Source organism: Anomaloglossus baeobatrachus, chromosome 2, assembly GCF_048569485.1.
Source record: "Anomaloglossus baeobatrachus isolate aAnoBae1 chromosome 2, aAnoBae1.hap1, whole genome shotgun sequence".
In the NCBI taxonomy this organism is placed as follows: Eukaryota; Metazoa; Chordata; class Amphibia; order Anura; family Aromobatidae; genus Anomaloglossus; species Anomaloglossus baeobatrachus.
In genome coordinates, this window is record NC_134354.1 from 546,791,001 (window position 1) to 546,806,233 (window position 15,233).

At 44.8% G+C, this 15,233-nt stretch overlaps 1 protein-coding gene across 1 annotated transcript in view; it reads left to right on the forward strand.

Moving 5' to 3' along the window:
• The window catches only part of COL4A1 (collagen type IV alpha 1 chain), a 307,217-nt gene that overhangs the window by 121,274 nt on the left and 170,710 nt on the right, over positions 1–15,233 (forward strand). The window contains exons 3-7 of the mRNA XM_075336674.1: positions 4,504–4,593; positions 4,672–4,716; positions 12,863–12,907; positions 12,994–13,056; positions 13,315–13,368. Coding sequence (XP_075192789.1) covers positions 4,504–4,593; positions 4,672–4,716; positions 12,863–12,907; positions 12,994–13,056; positions 13,315–13,368 — 297 coding nt within the window. The remainder of the gene's footprint in view (positions 1–4,503; positions 4,594–4,671; positions 4,717–12,862; positions 12,908–12,993; positions 13,057–13,314; positions 13,369–15,233) is intronic.

Here is a 15,233-nt window from a genome sequence, read left to right on the forward strand (position 1 = left end):
GGGCCTGGTGAGGTGCAGGGTCGCGGGGGCAGCGCTGTGCCGCACGGCGCGGTGGTACTCACTCAGCCAATGATGAGGACACAGTTCTCGGTAAAACACACGGCTGGATGGACAGGTCCCACAGACGGCTGCGGTGTTGTTTCTCCCAGCAGGTTGATGGTGACTGCCTTTCCCTGCACCTATGTACTGTAACAGTTCCAATGGGTTCCCGCCGGTAACCCGCTCCCCGGCCTGGATGTGGGCCGGAGGAGCCCCTTTTGTGCGCAGGCTCTGGCCCTGGGAACGGTAGCTTTGGCGGTGGCTGTGTTTCCCTCTCACGGTTGGACTGTTGCCTTCTGTCGGGACTTGGCTGCTGGGAAACCCAGGAGGTTCCCTTCGCTGACGGATTTGGCAAATTCACGGCGACTCCTAGCCTTGCCGGGGTCCGTAAGCCCCTGCCAAATGGTGCTGACTTCTCTTTGCGTACCGGTCCGGTACCGCCGGGCCACCGCCCGTCCACGGTCCTTACGGTAGACTCCGATAGGCCACTCCTGCAGACGGTCACCACCGTCTGCCAACCTTGCTGATCCGTCCGGGCCACACACCCGGACCAACTTCAGGCTTCTCTACTGCCACTTTCCTCCTACCACTTTCTTTTCCAACTCTCTAACTGATCTGTCTTCTTTTCCCACCTCCAGGACTGTGAACTCCTCGGTGGGCGGGGCCAACCGCCTGGCTCCACCCCCTGGTGTGGACATCAGCCCCTGGAGGAAGGCAACAAGGGTTTGTGTCTGACTTTGGTGTGCCTGACCGGGAGTGTGGGGTGTGTAGGTGTTGTTCTCTGTGGCCCCTGGCTTGCCCAGGGCGCCACACTATATTAATCATTGCAGGCGTCTATGAGACACCCCCAATGATTAACCTGTAATTTAAAGTTAATAAACACACACAGTGAAAAAATCCTTTATTTGCAATAATAAACACTAACAAATACCCTCGTTCATCACTTTATTAAGCCCCAAAAACCCATCCATGACCGGCATAATCCACGGAGGTCCTGCGTCACTTCCAGCTCTGCTACATGAAGGTGACAGGAGCTGCAGAAGAATACCACCGCTCCTGTCAGCTCCACGCAGCAACTGAGGTGAGTAGCGCGATCAGCGATAACGTCACTCAGGTTACTCGCGGCCACCACTGGATCCTCCAACTGTGACAGCAAGTCGCCCGAGTGACAGCGATGAAGTCACAGGTGAGTTGCGGTCTCGGGTGGAGGATCCAGCTAGCCGCGGGTAGCCTGAGTGACGGCAGCGCTAATCACGCTGCTCATTTCAGTCACTCAGGGGATTAGCGGTCACCGGTGAGTCCTTCACGGGTGACCGCTAATCAGTACGCGACACAGACAGAGCCGCGGGATGACAATGAAGTCGGATACAGTTCATCCGAGTTCATTCTCATCACGCGACTCTGTCTGCTTAGAATTTTTTTCTTGACGACTTAAGAGAAGAAGGACCATTCAGCTTGTTAGCGCACAGTTCAAAAGCTTGCATCTCTAATAGTTTGAGGTTACAATCATGCCTATGGCATGGGCACCTCACACATCATGGAAGGCACTATCAATACTGAGCGTTATATAAAGGTTTAAGAATTACATAAAACTATCCAGACATTTATAAGATGGAAGCTCTAACATATTTTAGCAAGAGAATGCTAAACCACTTAAAGCATCCATCTGTCATGTGCGGTCAGGATCCATGTTTGCGAATCACTACTACCATGTTGGACTCTGACCACACTACTGGGTCTGACAAACAACCAATGATATGCTACATGGATCAGCACCCGCAGTTTGCTACTACCAGGTTGGACTTTGTACACAATTCTGAGTCCAACAAGCAACCAGGCTTCTATTGAGGAGCTCTGACTGTCCTGCGTTGGCTGTTTTATTACCACTACTTTGAGCACTTTAGGAGTTAATGCATCCTGGAGCAGTGTGTGGCTTCTTAGAGAACCAGGTTGCTAATCACCACCTTCAGCTGGTCTCCTCCTTAAGGGGTGCTTCACACACAGCGAGCTCGCTGCCGAGATCGCTGCTGAGTCACGCTTTTTGTGACGCAGCAGTGACCTCATTAGCGATCTCGCTGTGTGTGACACTGAGCAGCGATCTGGCCCCTGCTGCGAGATCGCTGCTCATTACACACAGCCCTGGTTAGTTTTCTTCAAAGGCGATCTCCCGCTGTGACACACAGATCGCTGTGTGTGACAGCGAGAGAGCGACAAATGAAGCGAGCAGGGAGCGGGAGCCGGCATCTGGCAGCTGCGGAGGCTGGTAACTAAGATAAACATCGGGTAACCAAGGTGGTTACCCGATATTTACCTTAGTTACCAGCCTCCGCAGCTCTCACGCTGCCTGTGCTGCCGCCTCCGGCTCTCTGCACATGTAGCTGCTGTACACATCGGGTTAATTAACCCGATGTGTACTGTAGCTAGGAGAGCAAGGAGCCAGCGATCAGTGTGCGCGGCTCCCTGCTCTGCACACGTAGCTGCATTACACATCGGGTTAATTAACCTGATGTGTACTGTAGCTAGGAGAGCAAGGAGCCAGCGCTCAGTGTGCGTGGCTCCCTGCTCCCTGCACACACAGCTAAGCGGTGTGCGCTGGTAACTAATGTAAACATCGGGTAACCATACCCGATGTTTACCTTAGTTACCAGTGTCCGCAGCTTCCAGACGCCGGCTCCATGCAAGCGCAGCGTCGCTTGCACGTCACTGCTGGCTGGGGGCTGTTCACTGGTCGCTGGTGAGATCTGCCTGTTTGACAGCTCACCAGCGACCATGTAGCGATGCAGCAGCAATCCTGACCAGGTCAGATCGCTGGTCGGATCGCTGCTGCATCGCTAAAGTGTGAAGGTACCCTAAGTCTGGGGAGTTTTCTGAGTTATCGCCGAAGATAGCATCTGCTAACTGTTGCGATATGCTAGCATCCATGTCGATCTTCCTTTCGTGACAATCAACTTGTTGTTTGCGCTGTATGAAAGTTCCTTGGTGTGACTTTCTCCTTCTCCTTTGGTTTATCCCCTCTGGTTTTTTTTTGTCTTTCCTCTGTGGATATTTGCTGTGTGCATGAGTTTCACATTTACCCCCCTGTCTTTGTCTTGTGGGAGGTTTATTACTTTGTGTCCAACCCACCCCTGGGTAGGGGGTTTGCGGGGGTCAGGGCCAGACAGGGGCAGGTCGGAGGCCCGGACCTCCCTACCTTTAAGGATACCTCTGGGGTGAGGGTGAGCGCAGGGGCTTCAGTCTTAGGGCCAGCATACATTTCTCTGTATCCTCTAGTCACCCATGACACCATCCCAGCAGAATGGATTTACAGAAGAAGAGTTTGGATGGTGAACTCATTGACTGTAGTCCAGACCTTTCACCAATTGAAAACATTTGCCACATTATGGAATGAAAACTTAAGCAAAGACGACCCAGGATTGCTGAGCAGTGAGAATCCTACATCAGACGACTGGGACAACTTTCCTCTCCCAAAACTCCAGCAATTGGTCTCTGTCTCATCTCTTCCCAGACTAAACAGTGTGTAGTAAAAAGAATGGATGCTACACAATGGTAGACACGGCCCTGCCCCAACCTTTTAGAGATCTATTGCTGCCTTCAATTATTATTATTATTAGTAGTAGTATTATTAATAATAATAATAATAATAATAATAATAATGATTATTCACTTATATAGCGCTATTAATTCCATAGCACTTTACATACATTGGTATTTCTAAATGATTTAATGTTTTCAAATAACGTGGAAAAATGTCTAACATTCAACTTTGATTTGTGTTCTGTGTTCTAGATTTCCAAATCATTGCAATCTTGTTTCTCAGCGTCTCAGCTTTTGTTTTGCAATTGAGGTTTTAGATGCAGCCAAGATCCTTCTGTCTTTAGCATATTCCCCCTCTAATACAGTGACACAGTCCTGTGACAATCACATATTTATATATAAGAAGAGAAACAGTAGGTGGCTCGTCTGCGCTGCTAATAGCGATACGAAAGGATCATCCAGGATACAAAGTAGACTCGATGTGGTTTTATTATCTGCACATTTTTAAGATTTCATACTTCTTCATCAGGATAATATTTATTTTATATTTTAATCTGGTGCCAATAGAATGAAACAAATGTTTCAGAACATTAAATTGAACCCATCAATCTCCAGCTACAACCTTGGTGTGTATGGTGAAAGGAGATTGCCATGTATTGTGTACCCTCTAGTGGCCAAAATACAGACTTGTGATAATTATTCTTCATGTCACTTTAAGCTTTGATTTACTTTACAGATTCAGTTATACTCAGTGTTTCGGCTTTTACCGCTTATAATATAGAGAAAAAGAAAACGTTATATTACTGGTAGAGACTTTTCTTTCTTTTTAGGACTTGCTAAAGAATATGCTCCACAGAGTTAGAAGTAAGCCAAAACATTGGTGTTTGTACCTTCTGTAACTTTATACCATCTTCCTGTTCTCTTTCCAAGGGTGAACGAGGATTACCTGGTCTACCTGGTATTATTGGATTTCCTGGACTTCAAGGACCAGAAGGACCCCCTGGACCGTTTGGACAGAAAGTGAGTGATATGATGATCCAATTCAGTTTCTTTTACCATCTATACAAGTACAACATATGTCATATTCTTCTATCATAGGGTGACACAGGTGAACCAGGACTTCCAGGCACCAAAGGAAATAGAGTAAGTTATTTAACCAAATAAATAAATGCCTACTACACACTACATATTGTATATATCAATTATTTAACTTTAATGTAACTGGGATGTATTATGCAGAATGCAAAACCTAAAACCTACATAAAACAAAACAGGAAAACTACCAATGTGTTTTATAAAAAAAAACTGTACATCTTTATTTACAAAATTATTCATACAATAAATTAAAATGAGGCAGGAGATAAAAAAACTATATAGTACTAATGCACGTACCATACTCACTGTTGCATATGACAAACAGGTTAGGAATAGCGATGATACATTAGTCAGAGAAAAGCAGAAACTGGAAATATGATGATGGGGTGAACATGGCTATGTGGAACAGGGAGATAGATGAATGCATCAGTACAACACTACCACATGAGTGTGTATATACATACCTTCTGGCCTACTCCTGCTAAGATGGTGCCTTACTCTATGCACATTTCCTCACCATTCAGGTATTCATCAGTCTGTAACCTCGAGAATCGCCTCTTACCAGGCATTATCCGCTACTGCTCTTTTGATTAGCCATCTTGGTACAATGTCATTGTTGTAGCCAGTGGCGTAACTAGAGTTTGATGGGCCCCAGTGCAAAGTTCGGCCCTGGGCCCCTCCAACTGTACATCGATGCTCAGGGTACGAGATAATGACGCTGTCACTCGGGGTACGGGATAGTGTGGCTGACACTGGGCTCTTTCCCTCAGCACCCAGTTTTACCATGATCTGAAATCCCTTTTTCTATCAGCACCCAGCTTTCCTATGTTCTGATATCTTGTCCTCAGCACCTTTTCTCCCCATACTCTGCTATACATCTTTCCCTCAGCACCCAGCTTTCCCATGATATCAAAGCATGGGAAAGCTGAGTGCTGAGGGAAAGATGTATAGCAGAGCATGGGAAAGCTGGGTGCTGAGGGAAAGAGCCTCAAAACTTTCCCATCCCATGCTTATAGCTTTGTCCCCCCTCGTCTACAGCTCTTCAAATACTATAATGGCCCCCACATAGCATTCCATATAGTATATGGGTCCCACATAACCCTTCATATGTTATGCTGCACCCCCACAGTCCTCCACGTACTTTGCTGCACCCCCATAGTCCTCCACGAATTATGCTGCACCCCCATAGTCCTCCACGTATTATGCTGCACCCCCATAGTCCTCCACGTATTATGCTGCACCCCCATAGTCCTCCACGTATTATGCTGCACCCCCATAGTCCTCCATGTATTATGTTGCTCCCCCATAGTCCTCCATATATTATGCTGCACCCCCATAGTCCTACACGTATTATGCTGTACCCATAGTCCTCCATATATTATGCTGCACCCATAGTCCTTCACGTATTATACTGCACCCCCTTGTCCTCCACATATTATGCTGCACCCAAAGTCCTCCACATATTATGCTGCACCCATAGTCCTACAAATATTATGCTGCACCCATAGTCCTCCACGTATTATGCTGCACCCATAGTCCTCCACATGCACCGTGTGCAGAATTTTTAGGCAAGTTGTATTTTAGAGCATTTTTTTTATTATTGATCAACAACTATGTCCTCAATCAACCCAAAAGACTCATAAATATCAAAGCTTAATATTTTTGCAAGTTGGAGTGTTTTTTTTAAGATTTGGCTATCTTAGGAGGATATCTGTTTTTGCAGGTAACTATTACTGTGCAGTATTATTAAGCAACTTAATAAAAACTAAATATATTCCCATCTCACTTGTTTATTTTCACCAGGTAAACCAATATAACTGCACAAAATTTAGAAATAAACATTTCTTACATGCAAAAACAAAACCCCAAAAAATGAGTGACCAATATAGCCTTTTATGATGACACTCAACAGCCTACCATCCATAGATTCTGTCAGTTGCTTGATCTGTTTACGATCAACATTGAGTGCAGCAGCCACCACAGCCTCCCAGACACTGTTCCGAGAGGTGTACTGTTTTCCCTCCCTGTAGATCTTACATTTTATGAGGGACCACAAGTTCTCTATGGGGTTCAGATCAGGTGAACAAGGGGGCCATGTCATTACTTTTTCATCTTTTAGACCTTTACTGGCTAGCCACGCTGTGGAGTAGTTGGATGCATGTGATGGAGCATTGTCCTGCATGAAAATCATGGGTTTTTTTAACGATACCGACTTCTTCCTGTACCACTGCTTGAAGAAGTTGTCTTCCAGAAACTGGCAGTAGTTCTGGGAGTTGAGCTTCACTCCATCCTCAACCCAAAAAGGTCCCACAAGTTCATCTTTGATGATACCAGCCCATACCAGTACCCCACCTCCACCTTGCTGGCATCTGAGTGGGAGTGGAGCTCTCTCCCCTTTACTGATCAGCCTCTGGCCAATCCATCTGGGCCATCAAAAGTCACACTCATTTCATCAGACCATAAAACCTTTGAAAAATCATTCTTAAGATATTTCTTGGCCCAGTCTTGACATTTTATCTTATGTTTCTTGTTTAAAGTTGGTCGTTTTTCAGCCTTCCTTACCTTGGCCATGTTCCTGAGTATGGCACACCTTGTGCTTTTTGATACTCCAGTAACGTTGCAGCTCTGAAATATGGCAAAACTGGTGGCAAATGGCATCTTGGCAGCTTCACGCTTGATTTTCCTCAATTCATGGGCAGTTTTTTTGCGCCTTTTTTGCCCAACATGCTTCTTGCGACCCTGTTGGCTATATGTCATGAAACGCTTGATTGTTCAGTGATCACGCTTCAAAAGTTTAGCAATATCAAGACTGCTTCATTCCTCTGCAAGACATCTCACAATTTTGGACTTTTCAGAGCCTGTCAAATCTCTCTTCTGACCCATTTTCCCAAAGGAAAGGAAGTTGCCTAATAAGTATGCACCCCTTATATAGGGTGTTGATGTCATTACACCGCACCCCTCCTCATTACAGAGATGCACATCACCTGATTTATTTAATTGGTAGTTGGCTCTCAAGCCTATACAGCTTGGTGTAGGACAACATGTATAAAAATTATCATGTGATCAAAATACTAATTTGCCTAATAAGTCTGCACACAGTGTATTATGCTGCATCCATAGTCCTCCATATATTATGCTGCACCCATAGTCCACCATATATTATAATGCACCCATAGTCCTCCATATATTATACTGCACCCATAGTCCTCCATGTTTTATAATTCACCCCACTGTTCTCCATATATTATAATGCAGCCCCCATAGTCCATCATATTTTATAATGCACCCCATAGTCCTTCATATTGTATTAGACAGCCAACATACTGTTTAATGCACTCCAATGTCCTCCATGTGTTATAATGCAGCTCCATAGTCCTGAATATATTATAATGCAGCCCCATAGTTCTTCATATTGTAGTATGCAGCCCCCATAGCGTTTAATGCACTCTGTAGACCTCCATGTATTATAATGCACACCCATAGGCCTCCTTATATTATAATGCAGCCCCATTATCCTCCATGTTTTCTAATGCAGCCCCATAGTCCTTCATATTGTTTTATACAGCCCCCATGCCACTTAATGCACCCCATATACCTCCAAGTATTATAATGCATCTCCAAAAGTATGTATAAGGGGTCTTTCATATTGTATTATACAGCCCCCATACTGTGCAATGTACCCCCATAGGCCTCTGGCCACCATGTATTCACGGACTTTAAAAAAAACAAAACAAAAAAAAACCCCCAACAATTCTTACAGGGGCGGACACTCAAAGCAAAGGGCCCCTGTGCAACAATTGACCATGGCCCCCCTCCCGAACCCCTCCCACACCTCCCCCCTGCCTCTTGGGGTCTTTCATTTTACCATTTTAAGTTTTGTTGTGCTGATCATCTGGCACTTTGAAAAAATAATAAAATCTGAGTTACTCATTCTCATCTGGACCAGTGATGTCTCTTTGCTTTTCCGTCTATGTTTACAGGCTGAAGTAATAATGTCACATGTGACCACTTTAGCCAATCACAGGACTCTGCAACTGACACCATCTACCTTGGCATGACGGCTGAGCTCAGTGAGTGGCTTCAGCAGTCACATGTTTTAGTCATGACATCACTACTGCAAACATAGATCAGAGCAGTAGCAAAGAGGAATTGCTGGTTCTGAGGAGGATAAATACACGTACACATTCTATTTATTCACAGAGGTACATATACTATATAAACACACACATGTGTGTGTATATATATATATATATATGTATATATATATATACACACACATATACATATACATATATACATACATACATACATACATACGGTTTTGGACGTGAGGAAGGCTGACAACCCCGCCGGAACGCGTATTCCCATCTGCGTATTGTTTTCTGCATTTACCTTTTGCACCTGAGTCATTTAGACCTCTGTATTTTAAGTATCGAAATAAACCTGAAGAATTTTAAACAGCACCCTGAAGTTCTGACGTCTATGCTGGATCTTATTCCTTTGTTGCTCATATATATATATATATATATATATATATATATATACAAACATAAAAGCACATATACTATACACACAGGTACATATACAGATACTATTTATGCACAGAGACACATATACTGTATGCACACATTCACATACACCTGCTATATGTTCACAGATTATATATATATATATATATATATATATATACACAGTGCCTACAAGTAGTATTCAACCCCCTGCAGATTTAGCAGGTTTGATAAGATGCAAATAAGTTAGAGCCTTCAAACTTCAAACAAGAGCAGGATTTATTAACAGATGCATAAATCTTACAAACCAACAAGTTATGTTGCTCAGTTAAATTTTAATAAATTTTCAACATAAAAGTGGGGGTCAACTATTATTCAGCCCCTAGGTTTAATATTTTGTGAAATAACCCTTGTTTGCAATAACAGCTAATAATCGTCTTTTATAAGACCTGATCAGGCCGGCACAGGTCTCTGGAGTTATCTTGGCCCACTCCTCCATGCAGATCTTCTCCAAGTTATCTAGGTTCTTTGGGTGTCTCATGTGGACTTTAATCTTGAGCTCCTTCCACAAGTTTTCAATTGGGTTAAGGTCAGGAGACTGACTAGGCCACTGCAACACCTTGATTTTTTCCCTCTTGAACCAGGCCTTGGTTTTCTTGGCTGTGTGCTTTGGGTCGTTGTCTTGTTGGAAGATGAAATGACGACCCATCTTAAGATCCTTGATGGAGGAGCGGAGGTTCTTGGCCAAAATCTCCAGGTAGGCCGTGCTATCCATCTTCCCATGGATGCGGATTAGATGGCCAGGCCCCTTGGCTGAGAAACAGCCCCACAGCATGATGCTGCCACCACCATGCTTGACTGTAGGGATGGTATTCTTGGGGTCGTATGCAGTGCCATCCAGTTTCCAAACGTCACGTGTGTGGTTGGCACCAAAGATCTCGATCTTGGTCTCATCAGACCAAAGAACCTTGAACCAGTCTGTCTCAGAGTCCTCCAAGTGATCATGAGCAAACTGTAGATGAGCCTTGACATGACGCTTTGAAAGTAAAGGTACCTTACGGGCTCGTCTGGAATGGAGACCATTGCGGTGGAGTACGTTACTTATGGTATTGACTGAAACCAATGTCCCCACTGCCATGAGATCTTACCGAAGCTCCTTCCTTTTTGTCCTTGGGTTAGCCTTGACTCTTCGGACAAGCCTGGCCTCGGCACGGGAGGAAACTTTCAAAGGCTGTCCAGGCCATGGAAGGCTAAGGGCCTCTTTGCACGTTGCAACATCGCAAGCCGATGCTGCGATGTCGCACGCGATTGTCCCCGCCCCCGTCGCAGGTACGATATCGTGTGATAGCTGGCGTAGCGAAAATTATCGCTACACCAGCTTCACACGCACTCACCTGTCCTGCGACCGTCGCTGTGGCCGTCGACCCGCCTCCTTCCTAAGGGGGCGGGTCGTGCGGCGTCATAGCGACGTCACACGGCAGGCGGCCAATAGCGGCGGAGGGGCGGAGATAGGCAGGATGTAAACATCCCGCCCACCTCCTTCCTTCCGCATATCCTACGGAAGCCGCAGTGAGGCCGGTAGGAGATGTTCCTCGCTCCTGCGGCTTCACACACAGCGATGTGTGCTGCCGCAGGAGCGAGGAACAACATCGGACCGTCGCGTCAGCGTAATTATGGATTACGCCGACGCTGCACCGATGATACGATTACGACGATTTTGCGCTCGTTAATCGTATCATCTAGGCTTTACACAGTACGATGTCGCATGCGATGCCGGATGTGCGTCACTTTCAATTTGAACCCACCGACATCGCACCTGCGATATCGTAGTGTGCAAAGCCCGCCTAAAAGTAGTTCCATAAGCCTTCCACTTCCGGATGATGCTCCCAACAGTGGAGACAGGTAGGCACAACTCCTTGAAAAGGGTTTTGTACCCCTTGCCAGCCTTGTGACCCTCCACGATCTTGTCTCTGATGGCCTTGGAATGCTCCTTTGTCTTTCCCATGTTGACCATGTATGAGTGCTGTTCACAAGTTTGGGGAGGGTCTTCATTAGTCAGAAAAGGCTGGAAAAAGAGATAATTAATCCAAACATGTGAAGCTCATTGTTTTTTGTGCCTGAAATACTTCTTAATACTTTAGGGGAACCAAACAGAATTCTGGTGGTTTGAGGGGTTGAATAATAAATGACCCTCTGAATAAACGTTTCACAATTACCAAAAAAAACCCCAAAAAACAAATAACATTCTTTTTTGCTGCAGTGCATTTCACACTTCCAGGCTGATCTACAGTCCAAATGTCACAATGCCAAGTTAATTCCGAATGTGTAAACATGCTAAATCTGCAGGGGGTTGAATACTACTTGTAGGCACTGTATATACATATACAGACACATACACAATTATGTACACTACAAGCAACATAGTTAAGAGCCAACAGACAGACCCAATAAGTATATGCTCACCTCTGTTTCTTCATCAGTTGCTGATGACCTGTGGAGTTTTTCATGCTCTTCCTCTCCTGCTGTGGATGTGGAGCTGTGCGGCCTTCATCTTCCTGCTGCACCACAGCTCTGACCTCCATTCCTGCAGAAGTCAGCTCCGCACACAGAATAGGAATTAGCTGCTCCTCTTTGGCTGCGGCCTCCATCATCTCCTGACCTGTGAGTGCCGGCATCTTCTGCCATCACTCTTGGCTGGGGGAAGTGGCAGTGTCCTGCAGAGCACTGAGCGAGAGCTGCACGGGAACATAGGAAGGGTCTCTTACTGGTTTCGGGGCTCATGAGTCGGAGCTTGGAAATATATAAAATTTATTACGTGCATTGCCTCCTTTAGTTGCCAGGGCCCCCCTCTCCTCTGTGCCCCAGTACAACAATTGTACAGGCTATATGTTCGCCACTGAAGTTTCCTCACCTCTTCTCATTCCCTCGCTGCTCTGGTCAGCGTCCTCCTTTGCGCTGTTGTTTCAGCTCAGCAGCGCGCAGTGATGACATCACCACGCTCTTCTAGTGCAGGCACGGGGGGAGAATGAAGAATCTCCATTTTTCATCATTGCTGTGTGCGATCACAGGTGAGGGGGAGCCCAGTGCCCTTTGCCGCTGCTGACACCGGGCTCTCCTGACTCACGGTAATTCATAGTGGCAGCGTGGTCTGCCACTGAATAACGCAGCTCCTCTCTTAGAGAGAAAAGCTGGCTGCTGATCTGCAGAGCGGGTGCTGGGCCCCTAACCCTGCAGGTACGGTCACAATGGCGACCTCTGCGACCGCGGTAGTTACGCCCCTGGTTGTTGCATGATGCACATGTGACATTGCTAATCAAAAGAAGAGCCGCAGATGCCAAAAGGCAGGAAGCTGTACTCGGTGCTCCTGTCTGACAGCCACAGAATACTGACCTGGGTAATGGACAGGTTCTGTAAAATGATTCACACCAACTCTACCAACTCTAATAACTTGCTATATATCATTACAGCAGAAATGTTCACTTTCTTAATAACAGCAAAAATGATTTCTTTCATTTTCTCTCACTCACTATCTCTCTCACTCACTATCTCTGTGTCACTAATTCTACTGAATATTGCTATGATATTAGTAAAATCAGTTACACCATGCACTTTACATTCTACAAGTGGCTTGCATTGTGAAGCTGTTCAATCACAAAATCATTGTTTTTTCCTTTCATTCAATTCAGGGGCCTCCCGGATCTGCTGGATTTCCAGGAAACCCTGGCCTGCCTGTATGTATTGGTTTCATTCTGAATAAATACTTCACTGTATTTGTAAATGGTATTTTAATTTATTGTAAAACCTTGTATCTTTAAAGGGCATACCTGGTCAAGACGGCCCTCCAGGCCCACTTGGCATTCCAGGCTGCAATGGTACAAAGGTAAACTTTGTAACTTATTATTAATATTATTATTTATTATTATAGACCAGTTATTCCATGGTGCTGTACATGTAAAAAGGGTTATACCAAATAAAAGCAAGTACAATAGTCATGAACAATACCAGGCACAGACTGGTACAGGAGGAGAGAGGACCCTGCCCCCGAGGGCTCACAGTCTACAGGAACTTACTGATAATGCATTTTTTCTAATTCAAACTGTATCTTGTAATATTGTAACACCTTATCTTTTCTTCATAGGGTGAATTAGGACCATTGGGGCCATCTGGGCTTCCTGGGTTAATAGGTTATCCTGTAAGTGCTACATATTTTTATGGTTTCAATGCTATATTGTATTGTCATATGTTGAAGATTAAGCAAACATTTGAAAAGAATTGTAGTATCAGGACTTCAGTGAGATGGTCCACATTTTCATTCTTTAATGGTATATACACTACTGGAAAGAATACATCCAGGGCCTGCTCCAGGATTATGTGAACCCTTGGATAACAGTCCCATTTGGCCCTTCTTTGCTTTCCTTTTTATTTTTTTTTCTTCTCATCTTCTAAGAGCACTTTTGTTCTTTTTTGTTTTTTCCCCCTTATGTTTACTGTATGGGGAAGATGTTTTGACATTTTATTAGTTTGGACATTTACACAGGCAATGATACCTTCATATTTTATTTTGTTATTATTTTTTTTATCTTCTTAGTAAGAAGGGAGATTTGATTTTTTTTTTAATATTTGTATTGTAATTTACATTTTTCATTCATCCTTTTAAGTGGACTTGAACCTGCGATCACTTGTAGGCAATACTGCAAAGCTGGAATATTGCAGGATATTCTAAAATTATAAATCTACTATGTTTACAAATATGACACATTCAGTAGACCTCTGGCAACTATGACCACACCATTGGCACCCTACAATCAAGTGGCAAAGAAATAATACGGAACAGTTGCCCCCCGTTTCCAATCTTTTAAATGCCACTGTAACAATGGATAGAGGCACCTAAGCGATGCTAGCTTCAATCCCAGCAGTTAGACTTGGGTGCAAGCTGTATAACTCAACTAGTTTCCATGCTTTATGAAGCCAGTTCCATACATGCAATGAGCATACATACAGTGCCTTGCGAAAGTATTCGGCCCCCTTGAATTTTTCAACCTTTTCCCACATTTCAGGCTTCAAACTCAAGGATAAAAATGTTAATGTTATGGTGAAGAATCAACAACAAGTAGGACACAATTGTGGAGTTGAACAAAATGTATTGCTTTATTTTAAACTTTTTTAAAAAAACAAATACCGTATATACTGGCGTATAAGACGACTTTTTACCCCCTTAAAATAATGGCTACAGTGGGGGGTCGTCTTATACGCCGGATATATACCTGGGTGCTGTAGTGCGCCGCTCCACTCCGTTCCACGCTTGGATTCTGCCTCCATAGCGACGAGGGAGGAACTTCCTGTCACCGCTGCTGAATGGCAGAGCGCTGGCCAATCAGAGGCAAGCAGCTCTGCCTTGACGTCAGCGCTCTAGCAGGGAAGTTCCTGCCTCGTCGTTATGGAAACGCGATACACAGCCCGGCCCCGTACTGGTATATCATACAGCATATATACTGGTATATATACAGCGGATATATAGCGTATATATAGCAGGGGGCCGCACTGTGTGAGGAGGTGTTTTTTTTTTTCACTGTCCAGTATAACCAATAGGATTAGTGCAGTAACGCCAGATTCCCCTCGCATCCATGCAGGGACATTAATGAAGAGCTTACATGCTGGCCCCTGCACTAATCCTATTGGTTATACTGGACAGTAAAAAAAACACCTCCTCACACAGTGCGGCCCCCTGCTCTTAGCATACTGAAGCATACTGAACGGGGGTAGTCTTATACAGTGAGTATATCCCAAATTCTATATTTTTAGGGCAGAAGTTGGGGGTCGTCTTATACGCCCAGTCGTCTTATACGCCGGCATATACGGTAACTGAAAATTGGGGCGTGCAATATTATTCGTCCCCTTTACTTTCAGTGCAGCAAACTCACTCCAGAAGTTCATTGAGGATCTCTGAATGATCCAATGTTGTCCTAAATGACTGATGATGATAAATATAAGCCACCTGTGTGTAATCAAGTCTCTGTATAAATGCACCTGCTCTGTGATAGTCTCAGTGTTCTGTTT